At 40.3% G+C, this 25,960-nt stretch overlaps 1 protein-coding gene across 1 annotated transcript in view; it reads left to right on the top strand.

Moving 5' to 3' along the window:
* LOC110158561 (protocadherin Fat 3) overlaps nucleotides 1–25,960 on the top strand; it is an 80,131-nt gene that overhangs the window by 14,889 nt on the left and 39,282 nt on the right. The window contains 20 exon segments of the mRNA XM_055148250.1: nucleotides 584–782; nucleotides 6,680–6,741; nucleotides 8,097–8,222; nucleotides 8,224–8,412; nucleotides 14,299–14,509; nucleotides 15,229–15,300; nucleotides 16,893–17,029; nucleotides 17,457–17,732; nucleotides 18,440–18,650; nucleotides 18,794–19,008; nucleotides 19,426–19,584; nucleotides 19,712–19,833; nucleotides 19,931–20,113; nucleotides 20,455–20,569; nucleotides 20,699–20,962; nucleotides 21,654–22,004; nucleotides 22,517–22,690; nucleotides 22,980–23,510; nucleotides 24,382–24,746; nucleotides 25,384–25,537. Of these exon segments, the coding sequence (XP_055004225.1) occupies nucleotides 584–782; nucleotides 6,680–6,741; nucleotides 8,097–8,222; nucleotides 8,224–8,412; nucleotides 14,299–14,509; nucleotides 15,229–15,300; nucleotides 16,893–17,029; nucleotides 17,457–17,732; nucleotides 18,440–18,650; nucleotides 18,794–19,008; nucleotides 19,426–19,584; nucleotides 19,712–19,833; nucleotides 19,931–20,113; nucleotides 20,455–20,569; nucleotides 20,699–20,962; nucleotides 21,654–22,004; nucleotides 22,517–22,690; nucleotides 22,980–23,510; nucleotides 24,382–24,746; nucleotides 25,384–25,537 (4,116 nt within the window).

The raw sequence follows: 25,960 nt of genomic DNA, 5'->3' as shown, positions 1-25,960 counted from the left end.
AACCGAAGTGCCGCTTGGGGGAATTCAGGTGTGGCGTAGGGATCTTGGCCTCTTTCCTTCGAACCAAACTAAAGAGATTAATCAGACGCAGGTGCTGTTGCTCAAGTGCACCGGCGCTCACAGCTCCCGGCAAACACTCAATCAGTGCTGTGTTTTTGCCATAAATATCGTAGATCTGTGTGTCACAAAAGAAATTAATTTGGAGTGCATTTAACGCTCGACGTCTGTGGCATTTTCTGCTAAATAAACTTCCATTTTGTGATTGATAGCAAAATAAGTACCCGATCCGGAGCTGGAGTTAGTCTACTAATTGCAGATTAAAATAGATATAAGACATACGATTCATAAAGCCAAGGTTGCAATGACCAATTAAATCACTTAAAGGTGCACTATGTCACATTTTTGTGATGGAGGGTCTGCCATGCTTTTTTTGTATGTTTTTTTGAATTATCTTGCATTGAAATTAACCATTATTTAACTGAGTGCCATTTATCAGTCTGTCATATCAGCAAATCTCTCTCAGATATCTTTTGCTCTAATTTGCATATAGACCAGTAATTTCATTATATTGTTCTTCTCCAAGGTTGAAGATGTTAATGACAATGCCCCACTGACGTCAGACCCCATCTACCATCCCGTCATCATGGAGAACTCCCCCAAAGACGTGTCTGTGATTCGCATCCAGGCCCAGGACCCTGACCTCACAGCGATGCCCAACCGCCTCACCTATCGCATCAGCGCCGGCAACCCTCAGAACTTCTTCACTATTAACCCCAAAACAGGTGAGAGAATAACCTACTAAGGACTTTATACCTAATAATAATAATTTGATTTAATCATTTCAAAGATCCTTAATCTAATTTGTCAGTGCATGCTGTTGTGTATTTCCCCAACCTTGCCTATATGAATGTGGAGTGTGTGTGCGATGAGTGATGAACAGAGGGGCCGTTGGCACAGAGTTGCCATCTTGGTTTTGTCAGTCTACCTTAGAGAGGCATGAGTTGTGATTGTGCATGAATAATAATGACACTGTAGCACTTTGAGAGGCCTGTAAAGCACAATGCAAGTATAAGCCATTATTATTTTGTATTTGATTCTCAGTCTAGCAAACAACAGTATTTTTTTTTTTACTCAATATACTTAAACTGCTAAATATTTTATAATACATTTCTCATTATAATAATACACATTTATTAATATGAATATTTTTGACCACAATAGTTTGCCCAGATTCAATTTTTCACCATAAATCAAACTTTGACAACTTTCCCTTAAGAAGTGAACCAGCTATGTTGCTATTCCAAGCAATTTAAGCAATGTAATAGCAACCATTTGCAACTTTGGTTTAACAGCTGTAAAACTCAATGAATCAAACAACTTACGCTCGAGTCTATAGTACGGGTAAATTGTAAAATTTCCATAAAATGCTACAGCGAACCAAAACACTTTCAGAGGTCTTCTAATCCACTTGACATGGTGAATACTGTTGCATCATTCACACACGTTTGGTAAATTAAAAGACCGCCCACTCCACAAATAAAGTTGACATGCCTCTCCACACACACAGACTATACCCACAGACCTCACTGTATCTAATATTTCTGTCTTGACTATTGTTGGCATGTAAGCACTTTGCAGTTGATGAAATTATTACACTTGGTTCTTTATTACATTTGGCATGTGGGTGAGTTTTTTCTAATCAGACCGGAAACTTTTCCGATGTATAAAGAATGTATATTAACCAAAGTCATTTTCTTTTTCATTACTTTTGGTCCCTAGAGTCCAGCCACGGTATTACTCATTTCTGTTATATATGATGTATTGCAAGAGAAACTTTATACTCTTCTTAGTGAGATAAAAAAATTTAAAAAGTGCCAAGCTAAAGTTGGTTAAAGGTTTCCCGAAGTATTAGATGGGATTTGAAACACTTTTGAGTCCAAAGTTGTGCCAACCGCTCCTGGGTTTACCATAAGCCCGTGACTATAGGATCAGGCTGACTTAAGGAGTCTGAGCTTGTAATGTGCTGTTCACATAGCCCGAGGGAAGGGATCATTTAAACTGACACTGGTAGAAATACATCATTTTATTTTTTTCAAATAAGGTTCATGTTTCGTTGAAAGATAATTGCAGAGGTAGTTAAAGGTTTGGGACTAATATGCCACGTAATTATGTAAATGTTGTGTTTTACAGAATTTAATGTAGTGAAAGAGTTGTGGGTCAGCTATCAAACGTAGTAGAATAAATAGGTAGTAATATTAGTAGTAGTACTTTTAGTATGACTAAATGTATAATATATGAAATAATGTGCTATGACTATATATATAGTCATAGCACATTATTTCCACTGCACTGCAAGTAGATTTTTGGGGCTGATATAGATTTTATTTCATATATTTTAATACATATTTCCAACTAAAACTTAGACTTTTTTGCAAGGTGTCAATGCTTTACAAGTGCGTCAACCTCTCAGTAGCCTGATAGCGGCACAATGAGACGTGTTTCAGACTGGGCTGTCAAAGCTGATGTTCAGTAATATCCTGAAGTTTTCTCTGTATCAGCTCTGCTGAAGGTTCCATGAAATAATAATTGAAGAGGTAAAATGTTTTATTCAAATATAGAGAAAAACAGAACAATGTGAAGATGCCAGCTTCAAATTGCCCCAGATAATCATTTGAGAGTTTGGGGAAATAACAAAAGGCACATATTTAAATTTGAGCAGTTACTGGGACCTGTTTTCTGATTCAAAGAGGCATCAGTGTAAAATCAAACAGCCTGGCCTACATGGAAGGCATGTCAGATATGAGCCAAAGAGAACTCCCGGGTGATCTACTGCACAGAAAAATATTAAGTTAATACAGCTAAAATAAACAAGGGAAGGTATTTAGACTAATGAAATTAGGTTAATTTATGCATGAAAAGTCTATTATTCAAATGGACAATTTTCAAATACATGTATAAATTAGTAGGTACATAATGACCAAAAATATAACATTTTGCCTTAATTGTTCATAGCCCCTGAAGGAGTAAGATGTAGCCCGTACTAACACAGTTGAAATAAATAAAGTCCAAGTTAGGACAAGTCCGAGTCTAGCCAAGTTCGGTCATTAACATTTAAAACCTAGTCCTAATTGTCCAACCATAAAGCATAAAAGTTGACCTAATTGTGAATTCCCATAGCTTTAAACTTAACTTAATTTAACTTTGAGCTTAAAACCATAATTTAAAACATGTTTATAAAAGCAGATATACTGAAGACTTGGGAGCTCTTACTAGACACGTCTGACTCTTTGGGCCATGAGTCTGAGTTATCTTGTCTGTATGTTCTTTTTCTGTATGTTGTTTTTACAGTGTGCATGATTCTCTCCAAGCCTGTCCCCTGCTATGTTGTGCGCATACACTGTTGTTTATTAAAGCTATTCAGATATTTTTCTGGATATGCAGAGGTGCAGAGTGGCACAGGGTGAATAGGCTAATATTGATTTAAAATGGGGCACACTGCTGTTCTCTTACAGTTATTAATGTGTGAGAGAGCAGAGAGCTTGTCGTGCTTGTATGCAGAAGGAGAGGAGTGGCATTTTAATCAGGCAATTAATTGGTTACAACAGTGTGTTTGAGAGGACAACTCTATAGGGCTCAATGAACTATTCTCTCTCATACTGGGCATATGTATTATTCAGACTGTGTTTAACATCTTCTAAGCAGCACATGTTAAAATATTATGTGGTCTGGGACTGTATTTCTATCTATAATGGGCAGTTCGCTCTAATATTATCAGTGGCATTGTACTGTATGTGTCTATACATTTTTTTTAATTGTGTCACAAGAGAGAGTGAAGCCATCTGCCATATCCTATCCTGCTGTCTACATTGTTTTGCCAATCCTTTTAGCTAATTTCATTCGCATTACAGATAAACAAAAATGTTGTTGTAAAATGCAAATTGGGACCCTTCTTATAGGCATCTTTCCAACACCCACTAACATTGCTTACTATACTTGCAGAAGTTTTAAAAGGGTAGTGCTCTCAATTTGAATAATAATTACCATAATTTTCACAGCAAAGTGACTGACAGTGCCACTCAATTAGTGAGTAATAACACATGCATGAGTGAAGGGGGGAGATGCATTTAAAATGATTAATACTGCACACTTCACAGAGGCACTGAACTTTGTAGACAGTTTGTGGCTTGAAATAAAAAAGTAAATTGATTTATGTTTACAATCTGACAGCATGGAGTGGTATATGACCCCAAAAGTCTTCAAAATGTCATGCTCATTCTCCAAGTGTCAGTTTGATGGGTATGAGCAATATTTCAAAGGAAGGTACTGAAGGGAAACTTTGGAAGTTTAGACTGTTTTCTCGCTTGCTCTTCACATGAAACCTGGTTTAATTGTGCTGACATTTTAATCAGCTGAAGCCTAGTTAATACTGCTGGGTTGAAAAAGCTCCCAATTGAGGGCATGTAGTCACTTTCATTAGTGGATATATTACTGGTAATGGGGAAAAAAGACAGAAAGCCTCAGCATCACCTGTTACTAGTCAAAATGGTTAGTAACTTACAATGTTATTCATCCCTGTACAAATGATAAAATACACCATGTTCAACTGTGAAAACAAATTTCACTGCAGGGACAATAACACAAACTAAATCAGCTGCACATTTTGTCTCTTTCATACTTTCTAAACTAGGATAAGCTACTCATATTCTAAGTTTTAACAATGGTGTCTCAAATACACAGTGTTGTTATTTAGCAGTTTGCCGATTCAGTCTGTGGCTGTGTGACCTTTGCGAGCACCCTTTATTTGACTCTATTGGTTTTGTCGTACAAACAGCAAATCAATTCTGCATAGTTAAGCTGGTTTTACGATCTAGCCCTGTGTTTCTAAACAGACAATTTATCCTTATATACAGCAGCTATTGAAACTGCATTACAGATTATTACAGTAATTTATGACAGTAATGTCCACATACAAAGCTCTATAGATTTAAAACAGGCCACCAGTGCGTTTTTATAAATTCCGTACCCTACATTTTAAGTGAGGGTGTTTCCAAATATTTTTTTTCTGATGTCTAATTACACTTGGGGCAGATGCAGTTCTGCAGAGCGTAAATCATTGATTTTTTATCAGAGCTGTAACTTGCTCTATTCATGTACTGCTGCACAGGCCCCACCCCTGCCCACGACTCCTGATTTACTCCTAATTTGCCTAATTGAAGTTAGCCCCCGTAGCAGGCTCAAGGTGACATTCAGATATGCTTCTGTGTGCATGAGGCTGACTATGCATGTACGACGAGGACTCCCATCCAGTTATTTAAACATCCAAAAATAATCTCATCACCAGCGCTCCATAAAGATTTCTATTATGTTTAATGCAAAGCTGTGGGAAGTGTCCTTTGTGTGATCTCTAAATGCACCATGTTTAAGTGGATATGATTTGCATAACATGTACTGGAGTTACTTTATGATGGATATGAAGTTTATTGATGATTTGTGTTAAGATTTGCCATATAAAACATTTATATTGTGTGGTTTTATGAGTTTAATAAGGTGAGATGTCTCATAAATTATCCACAAGCATATTCATAAATTAAACAGTAATCAGTTGTGTGTTTTTACTTCATTAGTAAAATTACATCCTATCGAGACATATCTGTACATGATTTTATATTTTCTACATGTTCAATACAAATATCAGAAGACATAAATAAGAGACAATCAAGACAATATAATACATGGATTTTTGATAAGATAGATAAAAAATTGTGAGTGCTGCTGAAGTTTCTATCACTTAAACTCAATAAAACTATGTTTAATCATATCATACAGTGCTCAGTTCGGATCTGCTGCACTGTACACTGACTAATGACAGGCAATTGGAAAATACAAATAGTGTTCTGTTAATCACACAGCTAACATTAATTTGACATTGACAGAAAATGATAAAATGGGCTAATGTATTTGCTTGTCATCACCCCATCTGAATAATCTAGTTCTGTCAAAACATCATCAATATTGTCCCTCTCTGTCCTTTTGTCCAAGTGACCCCAGTAACCAACAATGTCCCGCACAAACAAGTGCCAAATGTCAGTGCCTCTGCCATTGCCACAGGCTCTGATTTTTAGAGCAATGTGAAGTGATCCTCTAAAATATAATAAATACTTGTTTTTCACAACAATAGTTTTTCTCAACAATAGTTTTTCAATAAAATACAGAATACAGTTAAATCCGAGCTGGAGGGCAGATCAGAATCATATGAGGGAATTTGCTGTGTAACTGACATTTTGTGGATTTGTTAACCTGGATTATGGTTAATATCTTTGCAATAACCGGGCCTATCCACATGAAACAAAAACTTGTACAAAGTCCAACATCTCTGCCATCCTAAATAATCAGAAGTGAAATGTTTTTATCACTGTAGTTTCAAACAGTGGAGTCATTATTCAACCCCAAAGATGTGGCTGAGTTTGTGGAGTCCCTGACAAATGATGTTAAGAGTCAGCATTTGTGGATCATACGTTCTGACCACAAGACCGTGAATCTCCCATATGGATATATAGACCCCTGCCCTCCATTGGAAATTATGGTATCATCAAATGCAGGAACATGAACACCAACTATGAGATCGCTGATTGCCAGTATTATTCATAATCTTGTTTCATCTAAAGCTTTGTATTTCCAGGTCTGATTACCACAACAGCGAGGAAACTGGATCGGGAACAACAAGCGGAGCACTTTTTAGAGGTACAGTAAAAAAAAGTGTTTATGGTGTTATTATTTATGCCGCTCTGACACCTGCCACAGCCTACTATTAACAGAGACAGGGTGGAGGACATCCGTGGCATACCCTGAAGGCTCCATAAACTGTGATGAATAGCTGTAGTTTGGAGCCCCCTGGTTTAGGATTTTCTAAATGTAATCATTCATCATTTGGTTATCTTCTCTGCTCAGGATGGGGAACAGGGGAGGAAAGGAGTCGCTCTTGCCCAGGCGTTTGATAAGCGCAGACACTGGGCATACAGATAGCTGGGTGATTACCATTTTCGGTTGCTCTCTCCGCTCTGAATGCAGATTAACTAGATAATCACACATTCAACACTTCAGAGGCAAACTTTTTCCCTCCCTTGTGTCTCCATACGACTTAATAAATGTTGAGCTCTATGCCCTTCAACAAAATGGGAAGAAATAACCCAAAGTTGACCCATGGTATTGCTTACACTCTCTGTTGTTTTCTACTACAAGTGGCTTTTGTTTGGAGTTAATAACCTGTGTTCACATTTGCTTGTCTCAAGTACATATAAAAGAACACAGAATGGCAACAAAATGAAATCTCTGAACAACAGTAAAACTGCATTATAAGGAACATTGTATCTATTGTAAGGACATTAGGTAGATTAATTACAAAATGATCACATATTTAAGATAAGGTCAAAAGTCGTTTGCTGCTACAATCTTATGCTGTCTCACTTGAGTGGATATTCCAGCCAAAGCTTGCCACACGCCACTCAGGCTGCCAGTCTGTGCAGTAATTAATAGTCTAGTGAGCAGGCCGGCTGGCAGCAGCGGTGTTCGCCCTTATCTGATCCAATTGATCAGTGATCAGACCTCTGCCACCGCCTCCAGGGGATCAATAATACACAGATTTCTCGTGAGCGCTGCTCCACGTGGCACTAAACTCTGCGACCACAGTCAAAGCAGAGATATTAGATTATGATAATTGAAGGCATTGACATACTACCCACATGCAATCAAACATGATTCTTGTGCCAAAAATACACAATGTAAACAATTATTAGATTTCACTTTTATTTATACTTCTGTTGTTCCAGCGATGTATGCACTGTACTTGTTACTTTTGACATTATGAATTCTATGAGTGAAGTTAAACTAAATGATAATGAATCTACTATGATAAATCATAAATTAATGTAGTCAATTTTATGCTAACTGTATTGAGGTCTATTGCAAAGTTGTAAAGTGGTATCAGAATGGTTGAATGTGTTATCTGTATTGGAAATATAGCAATATGACCTCAATAAATAATACAATTTAAATGTAATTTGTTTTGAATAATTTGTATTGCCTACTATTTCTTACAGGTTACAATCATAGATGGTCCAGTGGCGACTCGACAGTCCACAGTCTGGGCCATAGTCCACATTGAAGATGAGAATGACAACCCACCCACCTTCCCGGAGCTCATGTACCGTATCCGTCTGCCTGAAGCGAGATAGAAACAAACGTGGAGAGCCAGTCTACCGCGTCTTTGCTTACGACCGAGATCTTGGGGCCAACGGAAACATCACCTACTCTATTGTAGCTGGAAATGAGGATGACAAGTTCACCATTGACCCCCGGACTGCCACGGTATCATCCAAGAAGATGATGTTAGCAGGCAGCTTTGACATCCTTACGGTGAGACTTAGGGTTCGGGTTAGGGTGAACACAATATAACACTTACTATTAGAACCATCTTCTTGTTATTTATCGTCACTGTTTTTGGTGGTGCCTTGTTTAATTTGGCATATGACCAGTTTATTACAGTTCTATCTTATAGGTTAGGCAATATTGTCCTTGTCAAGTGTGTTCAATCAAAACCTTCTACACCTTATAACAACAACTTAAGCAACTGTGTTATTCACTTCAGAATCAGAAAAGTTTTACTGACATTGTCAGTGAACAAAATTCACAAACTAGTAATAATTTGTTCATTTGCTTTGGTGATATGGTGCAGCATAAAATTAACAGTAAAATATAAAATATGATAAAATCAAAGGCATATACTTTATGGTCATAATGGTATGCTTGATCTACATACATCCTGCTCTAACACTGTATACCTAAACCATATTCCTTACACAGTATGCTGCATAGAATCCAATCAACTTAATGTGATCCAGGGCAGGAGGTCACCTATGTTTGAGAAACACCCTCTAAAATGAGAACAACGTGGCTGACAGAGAGGTCAGGACCTGAATAGTATACCGGCAGCTGTGTGGGCAGCTCATATTAGACCTCAGGACCCCCAATCTAAAGAGCATTAGAGGTGAACTCTCAAGCAAACAAAACCAGAACTACTGAACTCAATTACTTCCTCTCACTTAGCAGACAATTCCATTTGGGCCCAACTTGAAAATACTGATAGCTGTCTATTGAGTAAAAAAAAAAAAAAAAAAAAGACACTCCACTGATAAAAATAAAATTTAAAGCCTTTATTATAATGTGTCTACCAAATATAAAAACATGCATCAACATGGCCTTTGTTAGAGTGTTCCAAATCCTATAAATAAAGCATTTGAAGAAAAAAATGCAAATTATATGACTTTTTATTAGGGCCCGACCGATATTTTCGGTCGATATGGGCACCTGGAAACATATCGGCGGTCGGAATAAATCTTGCCGATATGTGCCGATATTTTACGTGGGCATGTATACCTCGCTATGAAGCTTAGACTCTCTATATTATGTTCATTTAATCCAATTTACAGACAGATAAATGTCCTAATATGTGGCTCCACATCAGTATTTATCTGCGGACTAATTGTACTGTGTGTGTGGCCGTACTGTCCCTGAACACACCCCCAGAGTCACGTCACTCACGTGCTCTTGTTTACATCCTCAGACACTGAGACATATTCTTTTTACAGACAATCGGTTTGAGTCTGTATTAAAAGGACATTTATTAGTGCAGTCTTGTGATGTGAGGAGGAGCTGTGAATAGAGGTGTGAATTATGACATTTATGCATATAATTAATTACAGCGGCGCGCACGCATTTACAACTAAAGGCTAATAGCAGTAGTTTACTTTCTTTATTAGCTAGTAGAGATGGGTCGGTCGCGGACAAAACGACTCTTAGAGCCGGCTCTCTGAAGCGAACAACGGGAGCCTACTCCTTATTGGAAGTCATGTTTTCTCTTTCTCTCACTTTTTTTCTCTTCAGACCGCATGCAGACTCGTGTTAGCTTGACAGCGGGCAGCGGCTGAAAACCAAACTTTCAGAAATATGCGTGTGCATAGGACAGAAAAAACGTGCATATTTGGCTGTAGTTCAACATTAAATAAATAAACCAGGACTAATCTTGGGCTCACTGTCGTTGCCCACGTGGGCGTTGAAGTCCCCCAGTAGAACAATGGAGTCCCCCGGGCGGTGCACTGTCTAGTACCGGGCTGTGCCCGGCCGGGCCCCGTGGGGGAAGGTCTGGCCACCAGACGCTCGCCTTCGAGCACCCACCCCAGGCCTGGCTCCAGGGTGGGGCCCCGGTGATGCCATTCCGGGTGACGTAACTGGCCTCTGATTGGAACTCATCATGTGGGACTTCTGAACCGTTCTTCGTCTGACCCGTCCCCAGAACCTGTTTGCCTTGGGTGACACTACCAGGGGCATGAAGCCCCCGACAACATAGCTCCCAGGATCATTCGGGCACTCAAACCCCTCCACCACGATAAGGTGATGGTTCAAGGAGGGGACACTTGGAGAGGGGTGACTGGGAGGAACGGCCTCCCCAATCTGAACCCGAGCGGCACCAGGACACTCTAGGCCGGAGGTCGATGATCGACTTTGTAGGCCGCGTGTCTAGGACACTTGGGTGAAGAGAGGGGCTGAGCTGTCAACTGATCACCACCTGGTTGTGAGTTGGGTTCGCTGGCAGAGGAGGAAGCCGGAAAGACCTGGCAGGCCCAAGCGTGTAGTGAGGGTCTGTTGGGAACCGGCGGGCCAAGCGTGCTGCAGCTCGTGTGGTTGCAGAGGCAAAAACTCGGAGCTGGGAGGAGTTCGGGGAGGCCATGGAGGAGGACTATTGGATGGCCTCAAAGAGATTCTGGCAAACCGTCCTGCGCCTCAGGAGGGGGAAGCAGTCCTTCACCAACACTGTTTACAGTGCAGGGGGAGAGCTGTTGACCTCGACTGGGGACGTTGTCCGGCGGTGGAAGGAATACTTTGAGAATCTCCTCAATCCCACCGTCACGTCTTCCTAGGAGGAAGCCGAGGCTGGGAACTCGCAGGCGGATCCATCACCCTGGCTGAAGTCACTGAGGTGGTTGGAAAGCTCCTTGGTGGCAAGGCTCCGGGGGTGGACGAGATCTGTCCTGAGTACCTTAAGTCTCTGGATGTTGCAGGGCTGTCTTGGCTGACACGCCTCTTCAACATCGCGTGGCCGTCGGGGACAGTGCCTCTGGACTGGCAAACCGGGGTGGTGGTCCCTCTGTATAAGAAGGAGGACCAGAGGGTGTGTTCCAACTACACTCCTCAGCCTTCCCAGTAAGGTCTATGCCAGGGTAGTGGAGAGGACAATCCGGCCGATAGTCGAACCTCGGATCCAGGAGGAGCAATGTGGTTTTTGTCCTGGCCATGGAACACTGGACCAGCTCTACACTCTCCATCGGGTGCTCGAGGGTTCATGGGAGTGTCCACATGTGCTTTGTGGACTTGGAGAAGGCATTCGACCGTGTCCCTCGTGGTGTCCTGTGGGGGGTGCTCTGGGAGTATGGGGTCCAGGGCCCTTTGCTAAGGGCTGTCCGGTCCCTGTATGACCGGAGCAGGAGCTGTGTTCGCATTGCCGGCAGTAAGTCAGACCTGTTCCCGGTGCATGTTGGACTCCGCCAGGGCTGCCCTTTGTCACCGGTTCTGTTCATTGTATTTATGGACAGAATTTCTAGGTGCAGTCAGGGGCTGGAGGGGGTCCGGTTTGGGGACCACAGGATCTCATCTCTGTTGTTCGCAGATGATGTTGTCTTGTTGGCTCCATTGAACCAGGACCTGCAACGTGCACTGGGGCAGTTTGCAGCCGAGTGTGAAGCTGCTGGGATGAGGATCAGCTCTTCCAAGTCTGAGGCCATGGTTCTCGACCGGAAAAAGGTGGCTTGCCCTCTCCGGGTGGGTGGGGAGTCTTTGCCTCAAGTGGAGGAGTTCAAGTATCTCGGGGTCTTGTTCACGAGTGAGGGAAGGACGGAACGTGAGATTCACAGGCGGATCGGTGCAGCGTCTGCAGTGATGCGGTCGCTGTATCGGACCGTTGTGATGAAGAGGGAGCTGAGTTGAAAGGCGAAGCTCTCGATTTACCGGTCAGTCTATGTTCCGCCCCTCACCTATGGTCATGAGCTCTGGGTAATGACCGAAAGGACAAGATCGCGGATACAAGCGCTCGAAATGAGTTTCCTTCGCAGGGTGGCTGGGCGCTCCCTTAGAGATAGGGTGAGGAGCTCAGTCACACGGGAGGAGCTCGGAGTAGAGCCGCTGCTCCTCCACGTCGAGAGGAGCCAGCTGAGGTGGCTCGGACATCTGTTCCGGATGCCTCCTGGACGCCTCCCTCGGGAGGTGTTCCGGGCATGTCCCACCGGGAGGAGGCCCCGGGGAAGACCCAGGACACGCTGGAGGGACTATGTCTCTTGGCTGGCCTGGGAACGCCTCGGGGTTCCCCCGGAGGAGCTGGAGGACGTGTCTGGGGGTGAAGGAAGTCTGGGAGTCCCTGCTTAGACTGCTGCCCCCGCGACCCGGCCCTGGATAAGCGGAAGAAAATGGATGGATGGATGGCTGGATAATCTTGGGCTCGAGAGAGGGAGAGAGCTAGAGACCGAGTCCCGACACTCAGTCCTGGTTCAGTTCTGGTTTAGTCCTGTTTTACACATGGTTTAGATCTGTTTTAGTCCTGGTTTAGTCCTTTTTCAGTCCTGGTTTAGACCTGGTTCAGTTCTAGTTTAGTCCTGCTTTAGACCTGCTTTAGACCTGGTTCAGTTCTGGTTTAGTCCTGCTTGCAACAAAACAGTCCCAACCGCTTGGGAGCTGAAAGAGTCAGCTGCTTTTAGTGAGCCAAGCCAAAAGAGCCAGTTCTCTAAAAAAAACTGGAATACCCATCACTAGTAGCTAGAATATGATGCAAAAATGTCATTAGGCAGACCTATTGTCTGTAAATATGACGTAAAGAGACATAATAACAATAAATGTTGCCTAAATAAACCCAGTTTAAAATCCACCAGAGCCAAACCTTTTAAGTTTTTTAAACAATTCAAGATTTACAGTGAATTTTTACATCACTAAATATATCGGTGATTATATCGGCTATCGGCAGCTCCAACTCCCATTTATCAGCCTCATATCGGCCACAACAAAACCCATATTGGTCAGGCCCTACTTTTTATAGTTACATATGGTACAAGTGTCCCTGTTTGTATAGTACATTTCATGTCCCAGACAAATGAGTATAGATGTATATTGTGCAAAACTATGCTGAATAAACCTGCACTAAAGTCCAAGTGGTAGACTGTTTACTACTCTTTACTACTAGTGTCCCCTGAAGAGACAAACACAAAATAGAGAAATACATTTTATACAGTGACATCTTAGACAACCTCTTTAGTACAAATAATGTGGATGCCTAAATGAAAACATCTAGGACACATAAAAGGTTTCCTCATTTCTCGGTGATAGTAAGAAAAATCAGTGTAATCTTGTGCAGCTGGGTTCATCCTGGGCCCTGACTGCAGCTATTTGTTATCACTTATGTAAGGGCCTCCCCCAACACATTCCTTTTGTTTTGCTTAATGATGCTTCTATTTGTTATATGAAATAGAGAGCTGCCGGGGACAGCTATCCCATTATACTGTGAGGGCTCAGATCAATTTGGTGGTTGGAAAAAAATATTATTAATTGTCAAGAGTTATGGCTTAGGGCTATGTAGAACATAAGTGATTGTTTCTGCATTGTCAGACACACAAACATTTCATTAATAACTTTTTGTGAATTGATGTTAGCAGTATTCCCCTTTTAGGCTTTCTTACTGTCGTTGATTTAACAAAACCAGAAAGGGTTAAGTCAAGAACAGCATCAGGCATAATAGGGCTGAACAATTTTGGGAAACTATGTAATAGCAATTTTTCTGACAAAGTATGTTATTGTGATTTGATTTGCAATTTACTTTTTAATAGATGAATACAAAAAAGGCATGGAGCACTGACATTTGAGAGAAGACTGAAATATGAACTGCTAAACTAATACAAGAATCTCATGCATTTCAGAACATGTTTGTAAAAGTCTAAAATACAGGTCTAACAGGTTTTATACCCCGACTAAGATTAAAACACTTTTTTGTGTTGCTTATTAAAACTATTCAAATTGCATTTTTCATTTAACAGAGGTATAGCTTGTAGCCCAACAACATGAAAATACAGTAACAGTATATACCGTTTTGGCAAATCAATATGCAAATATATAATATAGGTTATTAAGTTGTAGCTAGCAACTTCAGGTGACAAAAGTAAAAAGCAAGGAACATTTTTGTCTAAATAATATTTGTACTTTTCATAGATCAAAGCTGAAGATAGTGGTGATCCTCCTCTTTGGTCCACTGTCAAACTTTATGTTGAATGGATTCGTAAACCAGTTCCCTCCCCTTCACCCCTGCTGTTCACCCAGAGGTACTACAACTTCTCTGTTCTGGAGACAGCAGCTGTTGCTCAGCCAGTGGGTGTGGTTGCCGTCAGCCAATCAAACATGCCAGTCTGGTTCAACATTGTAGGTAAGAAATGTTATATTATCCAAGATTTTGGGAAAGTGGTCTGGGCAAAATACTGGACAATATAAATGTCTTTTTGGATTTGGCTGAGATGAAATTTAATAAAACTAGAATTCTGAACAGAGCAGCTTACATCAAATAGCATTAGAGGAAATGCATCCTATTTATTTGTTGTTTCCTATTCTGTATTTTCTTGTAATGGCCAAACTGTAACAACTTTGCCAAGACATTACATTGCGACTTTGTTCCCATTTTAAATATCTGTCTGCATCTGCAATGCATGCAGAAATTGCTACTGCAATTAAGACAGCCAAACCACTGAACCATGTTTTATTGCTCAGATAATACAGTCATTTGTTCATTAGGGCTTAAAGATAATCACATTGAAAGCTTTATTAAAAGATGTTTAGTTTCAGCTGTTTAGTATTCCATACATCATTGTATCACCAGTACAAGAAGGGGTGACGGTTTCTCCTCTTAAATCTCCACTATGAGCTCCAATAATAAATTAATCACATCTTCTACACTAGGCTGGTGTATTCTGGGGAAAAAGCCAACTTCTATTACCTAATAGCTGAGAGAAATGTGAAAAGTGTCAAGAGGTCGTCTTTTTAGAGTGCTTTTTAACAAATGATTTGGACCTTTGATCACATAGTTATCGCTCAGTATTTGAATATTAATCATGTTTTCCTCTCTCTCTTTGCTCCTTTGTCTGTGTCAAGGAGGACGCCTTGCCAGAGAAATGTTCTACATCCCACAAAATGCATGTGGAAGGAACTGCTCACTTGATACAGGTCTGGACAAGGCCAGTTTTCACACAATTTCAACTTGCATGTGCTAGATTTGGACAAGTTGAGGAAATTGGGAACCAAAAACTTGTATGCCCCAAGGCAGAGTTTATTGATTTTGAGTTTCTTCTTCTGTTTACAATTTAATATGTTATGCCGCTCGCTTGAAAGGGGAAACATATGAGAAAATAAAAATCTTCAGGCCCGATGTCTTCACAAAATGTATTCTCCATAGTGGCTCATACCTAAGGCTGTCACAAGGCGAGCGGGTCAGGAAACTTTTGTCGGCAAACTTTTACTTTTCAGTATATTTTTATTGCCACCCCAGCTGTATGAAAAAGGCTTTTTGATTGGGCTGTTCAGAACCATGGACAGCGCAGATATTTTTTGTATGCCATACCATAATCCTTCTTTCTTTGTTGGTATTCTGCTCAGGTTTTGTCATTCTACCTGACCATAAAAACAATCATGATAGATTCCTAGGCCATTTTCTCAATATACTGGGCGAACTGTAGCTTTCACCCTGAACTCCCCTTCTGAACAAGTTGGGTATTTTGAAATATTTCTCAATCCCCTGAGCACCCACTTTATTACATCTGGATATACTCAGCTTGGCTCCCTCTTCTTGGCCATGCTCAGGGAGGCATGCAACTTATTATGTGTGACAGATCGTAAGTAACCAGCTCCACCTGCATATGCAATGTTAATTCATACACCTTCATTATATCCGCTTGTTTGGGATGCTACGTTGATTTGTTTGGGAGATGCTAATATGAAATTGCTGTGACAATATCCTGACATCCTTATTTATGCTTTCCTGGAACGCACCATCAGGCTAATGTGCCCTGCTTACCATCCAAAGTTTCCTGCATAGACTCCACTGGTTAATTTGTACAGTTTTAGAGGCTGCGTTTGTAGCTAAAAACAAATTGGACAAGTCTCAAAGTACCAGTCCTGCCCGTAGAGCCTTGTTTGTGCCAGACACTAAAGTGGATATTTCTGCTGTTCTGTTGAATACCACACACTCTTGATTTTGTTTTTTTGAATACTGTATTATTGTTCACTCCTAGTGTAATATCAACTACCTTTCTTTAGTAAAATGTACAAGTGAATCCCAGTTGCGTGCTCCAACTCAACACGCATCAGTGACTCTGTGAAAAATGCCCAATAAGTATTCATATGCTGAGAAGCGCCCAAGCTCCCAGATATCTCCAGAGAGGAGAGGGAATGAGACGAAGGATGGTACTGAATACTTAACACGTATCAATCGTCTTCCTGGCTCTAATCTAACATTGCGCGTCTAAACTGTACACTGGTCGCCCGTGGAAACGACCCGGCTGTGGATTTTTGATCACAGAGATGGTTGTGTTTGGAAGTGATAAGACAGATGTTTGTGTAGCTGTTAGCGGCTCTAAGGCCAGTGAGTGCTACATTACATAGAAGTGCAGTTCATTTTATTTCACAGAGCCCCCAGCCTCAGACATAGGCACCTAGCCAAAACAATTACACAGTAATAACTTAGAGCACCTGAGTTTCGCACGCAGACTGAATACTTAATGACCAAAACTGATACGTGGCTTTGTGGGTCTTGCTTGCAGGGAGCTTTGACATGCAGTTTGACCTCCAAGTGGGGGTGGGGACATTGGTGGTGGCCAGACCTCTGGATGCAGAGATGCAATCGGTGTACAACATGACTATCCAGGTGACAGATGGTAGCAGCCTCGCCACGGCACAGGTATGCACTCTTGTGATTTGTTACGTACTGGCCTCACTTCTTATACGCTCATGACCCATGTCAAATTAAATTATTGTTAGTCCTTCCCAGGGAGAGTTGTTTACTCTCATTGCTCATCCTTCCTGTGCTTGCATTTTCTTTTTTTCTGAAAACATCCCTTGCTGACTATGAAATGTGCTTTTGTCAGTCCCTGCTCGTTCTGCTTATGAAGCCTTAGCTGGCCCACTACGACTGACTTGAAAGGAAATCCCTGATAACAGTGGATTAATGGGATTAGTCTACACATAGAAAGGTCAAGTGTAACAAAGCTTGCCCACAACATTATTTTACAGTATAATACTAAGACCATAAATAATTTCCAAAAGTTTAGTAGCTTCACCATTAGCCTCAACAGCATAAACGAGACCTATATTTCTTTTTGATTTAGGTTTTCATCCGGATTTTGGATAGCAATGACAACCCTCCAGTATTCTCTCAGTCTGCGTACGATGTGAGTGTGTCTGAGGATATTCCAGTGGACACAGAGCTTCTGCGTGTGCGAGCGACAGACGTGGATGAGCGTGCACGTTTGAGCTTCTCCATCTACGGCTCAGTGGATCCTGCCAGTATGAGGCTGTTCAGAGTCAACCCTGGGACCGGGGTGGTCTACACTGCAGACAGGCTGGACTATGAGGCGCGGACACAGCACATTCTCACTGTTATGGTAAGATATGCATGTCTCTCTAAAAAAATTTGTGAACTGTGAATAATATACCCTACAATATATACAGTAACATATTGTGTCTTTTAATCATTATAGTCCATGTCCATTCTTTAGATCAGAATAATGCAAAAACATATTAACAGTTAGCAAAAATTAAAAGGACTCTATTAGAGATAGACCGATATCAGTTGGCCGATTTGTCAGGTGAATATTTGCACTTTTTCACAGTATCACCTTTGAATTCTGGAATTATTTAATTAATATAAAGTGTTTTTATTGCTTAAAAGTTACCTTGTATAAACATCTATTCTTACTGTGAGTGGGGTTGCCTCTCCTCACATCTGACCTATAATTTGGTCTGGTGGCGCCCAGCACCATCAATGGATTTATTGACTAAACAACTAAAGGACTGCAGCCCAAATCTTTAGCTACTCTACAAATACAGATGCTGCTTTTACTGCTGTATTATTGCTCTAATAACTGTCTACTCTATGTTGTGTTTAATAATCAGCCTCTTCCTTTCACATAGTTTTACTATGAGCCTTCAGATGTGCCGTGCTGTACAGTATGTGTGTGTCCTTGTGCTCTCTTCCAAACCGTGCGCCCTTTGGCACCTCTGTCTGCTGTGCTAATTTTAGCTGATTTCATTTATTGCCTCCTACAACTCTTTCCATATTCATCTCTCTTTTTCCCTGATGTTGCTCTAGGTCAAGGATCAGGAGTTTCCATTTAACCGTGACCTGGCACGGATCCTGGTTGCTGTGGAGGACTCCAACGATAATATCCCATACTTTACCAGCACTGTGTATGACGCCACTGCCTACGAGTCTTTCTCTATAGGCACCTCTGTCTTGCAAGTCACAGCTTTAGACAAAGACAATGGGATTAATGGACAACTTGCATACAGCATAGAAGCAGGTACATAAGCAAAAAAAAAAAAATCATTATTATTCACATTTGTGAACTGTGATTATCATATTTAGCCTAAAGAGACTAGATTTATGTTTGCTAATCAGCTTTTTGGATTTGTCAGTAAATAATGGTGTTGCTATTCCTCTCAGGTAACACAGGTGGTGTGTTCAGCATAGATAATAGCACAGGCCTAATATTCACTGCCCGGGAGTTGGACCTTACCTGCGTTGGCTTCTACACCCTCACTGTGCGGGTCACTGACAGTGGATTTCCTCCTCTAATGGCAACAGCCACAGTCCGCATCGCTCTGACCCTCTCCGAATTTTCCACACCCAAGTTCACACAAAGGGAGTACCAAGCTGAGGTAAAAACTTGCTATTAAAACAAAATCAACCATAACATTATTACCATTCAAAGGTCCTGCTGTTGTTGTTGGGCAAGGCACTTCATGCAGCTTGCCTAGGTGTGTGCATGAGTGATTAATTGTGGTTGGAGGGGCACAATTTGGCAGCCTCACTTAAGTCAGTCTACCATAGGGCAGCTGTGGAAACTGCTTATTATTATATTACCTATGAGTATGGAGAGAATGGAGAAGATAAAGTAAAGTATAGTGCTCTGGGAATCTAGAAAGTTACTATATAGATTCAAGGAATTATTATTCCTGTTATAAAGTATAACACAATTAACACTTAGGTTGTCCTTATTGTATACCTGATAATTATATAGTAGTATATCTAATGTACAACCCTGTTATATTAAGCACTTCCTGATGATTGTATAGATCATGGAGAACAGCACCATTGGAACTCATGTGACCACTGTGAGTGCCATAAGCCGCTCTTCTCTTATTTATGACCTTGGCCGAGGCAATGAAGATAACTGCTTTGACATCAACCATCACACCGGTGTAATCATGACTCGCAAACTGCTTGACTTTGAGGTTTGTAAAATGGACTTGATTTTATTCACCTTGTGCCATCAATGCTTTGAATGATGTTATTTTAATATATTCAGACAGGAGTGCTAAAGCCACTTTATACTAATGGCAATTTTGTTGTTTTTGGCAGCAAACAGCCTCTTACGTTCTAGTGGTGAATGCTTTGAGTATGTCTGGAGTAGAAGCCAGCTCTTCTGTCCTTATCCAGGTTGGAGATGTCAATGACAGCCCCCCCGTATTTCAAAAACTCAGGTATGCAACCATGGTGAAGTTATCCATGCTTTGATATGCTCTTGTGTTTTTGTACTTTGAAGCCCTGCAACATTATTATTGTGGTCCTTGTTTCCAGGTATGTTGGTGTAATCAGTGAAGCAGCTCCAGTCAACAGTGTTGTTCTGGGAGAGGATGGTACACCTTTAGTCATCCAGGCGACTGACAAGGATCGTAATCACAACTCCTTGTTAGTGTTCCAGATTATAGATGAGACCGCACGCATGTTTTTCAGTGTGGACTCTGGGACTGGCTCGATCCGGTAAGCCATTTTCAATATGGCAGCATGTTTAATAGATTTAACTTGTACAGCTCCACAGGGAGAATAAATCAGGGCACTAATTATCAGATTGAGAACATTTTTAAAAGTTTGGTATAATCACCACTAATCATAATTATAATAATAGTCACATATAATGTCATGTCAATTCACAATAATTATGATTGTTATATGTATACACTTTTTAAAAATGAAGCAGAATAAAAAAATGTACTTTTTCCTAATATTTGTTTTTTATGTATCTGTACAAATACATGTGCACTACATGTACACTACATTAACTAAAAGTTAATTGAGTTACCTGTCTGATTCTTACTTTTCAGGACAATTGCTTATTTGGATTATGAGACCTTTTCTGATTTTATGTTTCGAGTTCACGTCCGAGACAGCGGCCACCCTCCTCGTACCGCCGACAGCCCTGCCGAAGTGATTATAAAAGTTAGTTCATCTGTTATCTTTCCAAACCATAAAGACGTTTTCTCTTGCCTGTTTTGATTTCTTAGATGGACAATACTGCTACTGCTATTGTCTTGCCCTTATTAAATCTGAGTGCATTTGCTGTCTTAGGTGATCAACATCAACGATTCCCCTCCAAAATTCGCTCAAGACACTTATGAGGCTGTCCTCCTTTTGCCAACTTACTTGGGTGTTGAAGTTTTACGGGTTGAGGCGTTTGACCCTGATTTGACCTCTGAACCCGACAGCTCTATGACATCGCAGCTAATCTACTCTCTGGTGGATGCCGAATATTTCTACATTGAACGCTACACTGGCATTGTGACCGTTGTAAATCCAAACCTCAATAAAGAGCGCTACCGTTTCAATGTAAAGGTGAGTTATAGACCATATAGGCTTAAAGTTCCACATCATAGACAGAATTTCTATTTAGTTTTTTATTATTTCTCAAAACTTGGATAGACAAAAACTTACATAAAAATGATTTCTTTAGGTCATGGTCAAAGTACAGGGTCAGATGCAAGGGTAGAACTCAAATTAATTGTTTATGTTTATGTGTCTCCTTGTAAACTGAGTTGTTAAGAGACTTGCTTCAATGCTCTCCTGTCATCCCATTGCCTTTGTTGTCCTTATATAACTCAGAGAGGGCAACATATGAGGCATGATTATGAATGCACATTATGACCCAGCCAAGAATTAAGGGCTGGCAAATGTGACACCATATATTTTAGTTTAAAACCAGTAGTACTGATAAATGTTTTCACTGGGTTGGGGGTGTAAAGATTGCCAATCATAGAATATGAAAAATGTAAGCATAACAAAACCATTCAGTATGGAGTTTGTAATTTTTACCCCTGTCTCCATATGCATTTTAATTTTGCGTTGTCCACTTGGCCTTTGATAGTGGCAGTGTCACCCACAGCAGTTCAGAACTAACCCTCAAGCCTTTCGATCTACTTCAATCGTAAATAGGACCAAACCAGTGCTAAACCAGGGATATATAAAACAGTTATGTAAAATAACATAATTATATAGTGTACGTAATGTCACTTGTTCTGTTTTTTAGGTTTGGGATGGCCGTTTTTCCAGCATGACGTTAGTGACAGTGCTGGTTCGTGAAGCTCTGGACAGTGGTCTTCTCTTTGCGTTACCAGTCTACTCAGCCTCTGTCCGCGAGAACACAGCTAACATTACCATGCTAACTGTGGTAAATACTGTCGGCCATCGCCTTAATGAGCCCCTGAAGTACTCGCTACTGAATCCTAGTGGGCGATTTGAGATCCGTCCCACCTGTGGAGTACTGTTGACCACGGGGAAGCCTTTTGACAGGGAGGAGACTCCAACATACACACTGGTGGTGGAAGTGCGAAGAGAGGAGGAGGTACTGAGGGTGGCCAGAGTCACCGTGCAAGTACAAGTGAGTTTTTGTACTCCATAAATGCATGTGCAAAGGACTGTACAACATCTTCCATCAATGCTCCAGTCAATTACTAAAGTATGGAATTGAAAATATTATGTGTATCTTTATGCACAGTATATCACTAATAATTACAAAATTCAAATAATCATGATTTTAACCATATCTCATAGTTGCTACTGAGATAGGGCAGTTTTATGACAAAGGTTTAATATTTTTGACCTTAGGTAATTTAAAATGTACAGACTCTTAAGCAGAAACAATTAGAAGTTTTAGGTCACATAGGTTAACTTTTTGTTGAAGCTCATAAGGCTTATGCACACTGTTCGCAAAATTGTACAGGAGTGGTGCTGCAAAATTACACTGACATCTTGTTTCAAAAAATTTGGTGTTTGCTCTAAATTCAGACTCCAATGTATACTTTGTAGTTCAACTGAAACTACATAAAACAGTGGTTTATTGTGAATTATTACTCTAACTAAGCCTCAATAACCTTATGCTACTTTCTTCAGGTAGAGGATATGAATGACAACACCCCTTTATTTATGAACCTCCCATACTATGCTACTGTCCAAGTGGAGGCCGAACCCGGATCTGCCATCTTCACTGTGTCTGCCTCAGATTTAGACAGTGGAGTCAATGGAGACATTATCTACAGCCTCAAGGAGCAACACAGAAACTTCCAGGTATAATATCTATTAAAAATAAAGTGTTGAAATGTGTTGAAATTGTAATTCTCTGTAACTGCATAGTAGAGAATAGCATGACAGCTCTTTTTATTCCCCTTTTCATGTATGTTTAGTTGTATTTTAGTAATATTAGTAGTGTGACGTAAGCCATGTTTGTAATCAACAAAAGGAACTGGTATTAACTGGTAATTAATAGTACAAAACAGGGTCATTAAATCAAAAATCAGATCCCTATTTTTATATAAAGGTATTTTTAAAAAAACAATTAATTTGATGTTGTCTACAGGTGAATCCAGTTACAGGAGAGCTTACTCTACTGCAAGCTTTTGAATCGGATCTCTCTAATGCAGAGTATATACTAACCATTGTGGCCACTGACAGAGGATTCCCCAGTTTGTCCAGTGAGGTTGAGGTCCCTGTCAATGTAGTGAACAAGGCAATGCCAGTTTTCGACAAGTCCTTTTATGGAGTCACTGTCCGAGAAGATGTTTCTATCTCCACCTCTATCCTGCGCATCAACGCCACCTCTCCTGAGGGCCAAAGTGTCATCTTCACTATCACAGACGGGGACCCTTCACTGCAGTTCGACATTGGTTTTGATACTGGAGTTATCTCTGTTATCTACCCGTTAGACTATGAGACCACCCAGTATTACAGACTGACAGTGAAGGCGACAGACACACTCACTGGTGCCAAGTCTGATGTGGATGTAGACATCGTCGTGCTGGATGTGAACGACAATCCGCCGTTGTTCCAGAATAATTCCTACTCTGCCGTCCTGTCGGAAAATGTCATGATTGGGACAACAGTTTTACAGGTTTGTGTTAAACTGAAATCTTTCTACATACAGTGGCTACATGCTGTAAATATGTAGACTCTTAGACACACTTGAGAGGCATTGTATGAATTATGTATGCTTATACATATTTAATACAAGTGACTATTTAGAAACTTTGCACACAGCCTTTGAGGTCAAAATGTCACAACATGACAAGTTTAGCCTTTGGTATGGAAAATGTACATTTATCTTTAAATTGCTTTTATGGTTAAATGTACAATTTCCTATCAATATTAGGGAGAAATATTGATTACTGATTTAGAGAAATCAGTGCCAATTAAAAAAAATCAGCCTTAAAACATTAAAAAAAAAAAAATTTGTTATTAACAATTATTAAGAATTATTCTGGTTTAGTAACTACTTAATAAAGGAATTAGGGTATTATTTAAGTAGTTACTAAGCCTTCATTCTTCATTCAATCATCCTTAATAAACAATGTGTTCATTATGAATTAAGTCTTTGTGCATTAAAGCTGTTAAAAGTGTAGTTATTAGAAAGTGTTACTGACTAATCTCTTTAAGGTTGTTTTGCTGTGGATTTGCTGTGGTAAAGAAGACCACTGCATTTGTAAGGGTTTAAAAAAAAGTGTTTTTCTTTTCCATTTCAGTTCACAACATCTTAACTCTATATGTAAAAAATATAGTGGAAGTTTTCAATAGAAGGGGTGCTGATTAAACCTGCTGTGTGAACTGTTTTCTTGCCAAGAAATTGAATGCAAAACTTAATTTACTTTTTCCACTTGCTGTTGCTGTACTACTTTAAACTGCATCTAAAGAAACAAATCAACAGGTTTTGAATAATGCATGAGGTGTTTTCTCTCTCAGAGTTTCATAGTGTGCCTGTTTTGTAGGTGTTCACGCTGGATCAAGACACAGAGAAGAATGCCTTAGTGAGTTACCAAATCCTATCAGATATTTACAACAGTTCAGACTACTTCCAGATTGACAGCAGCAGTGGCCTTGTATACACTGCCCGTCTCCTTGACTACGAACTCCTCCAAAGATACAACTTTATTGTCCGGGCGACAGACAGTGGAGATCCGCCCCTCAGCAGTGACGTCAGCATCACAGTGACTATAACAGACACCAACGACAACCCTCCCAACTTCAGCCAAACTCTTTACGAAGCTTTTGTGAGTGAGCTGGCACCCAGGGGACACTTTGTGACCTGTGTCCAGGCCTCAGACGCAGACATTTGTGATGCAGATAAGCTCAGGTAAGGCAGGTTATAGTACTATTATAGTACTAATCTAGAAAAAGTAAAGCAAAACTTTTAATTCCTAAAAAATTTAAATCTTGTGAAAGGATACTTACGCACACAAATTAGACTTACTGAAACTCATTAGCAGTGGTTCTCAAAGTCAAATCTGGGCACTGGTGTGAAACTGGGGAACTGTCTACAGTGGAATCCGCTTTAGGTAACATTAGAACCAACAGAAAGTATTTTATTCAAGTTTTAAGTGAGAAATAAATGCACTTTTCATTTCACAAGTTGGAGAAACTGATGCGCATAAAAAGTAAGAAGTAATTTTTTCCATTTCATTTCATTTAAATTATTACCACTTAATACAAATGTGTAATGCTGCTCATGCTAATGGTGCTTACTTTTTCAGCAACAATTTTGATTTGTGCTCCCTGCATCAAATTTTAATGATGTTTTTGTACAATGGAATAAGATTTCATAATAATTGCAAATGATGTACATCTGGGGTCATACTCAAGTTCGTGTTTGGAGTAAACTTGGTATAATAATGAGAGATTTGTTGTTGTATGGTTTCCATCTAGAGACTCACTACTTTCAATTGTTGTTTAATATAAAACAACATTGCGCTAAAACTTTTTATTGCCTGCAGGTACAGTATCCTCTCTGGAAATGAGCGCATGACTTTTATGATGAAGTCAGATACAGGAGTGCTTACTCTGTCTAACAAGAGGAGACAAGGCATGAAACTGTCCTATCAGCTCAATGTTTCTGTGTCAGATGGAGTCTTCACTAACACAGCTCAGGTGAGAAGGCCTGATCTTCTCTCTAATTTACTTCTGTCAAAACACTGGATATTCTTCTTTTTTGGTACAGATATAGAGTGACCTGTGTATTGACCCTTAACATTGCATTTAGTACATGGTGCATTGTGATGTCTGCTACTCATGGTTTTAATGCTCTTAAGGTTAACGTGTATCATAGCAGATTGCAGCTTGTTCTATGCAACTTTTCTGGTGGTTGCATAGAGGTTGTCTCCATGAACATGTTATTGCTTTTGCCTGGAATGTTTCAAATTGTGGGATTCAGTGTTTCTCACATGTATTCAGTTACATGTGTATTTGTTGCTCTAAAACAAAACATCAATTCTTAGTGTGAGTGGAGTTTCCTCTCCACAGATGTGACCAGTAACTCGACCTGGTGCCATCACCATGGAAAGCAATAATATC

The sequence above is a fragment of the Boleophthalmus pectinirostris genome, unplaced genomic scaffold, assembly GCF_026225935.1.
Source record: "Boleophthalmus pectinirostris isolate CB_2022bp ecotype Guang Dong unplaced genomic scaffold, ASM2622593v1 HiC_scaffold_12, whole genome shotgun sequence".
Taxonomy (NCBI): Eukaryota; Metazoa; Chordata; class Actinopteri; order Gobiiformes; family Gobiidae; genus Boleophthalmus; species Boleophthalmus pectinirostris.
Note: the sequence above shows the minus strand (reverse complement) of the source record. Positions and strands in the feature narration are given on the sequence as shown.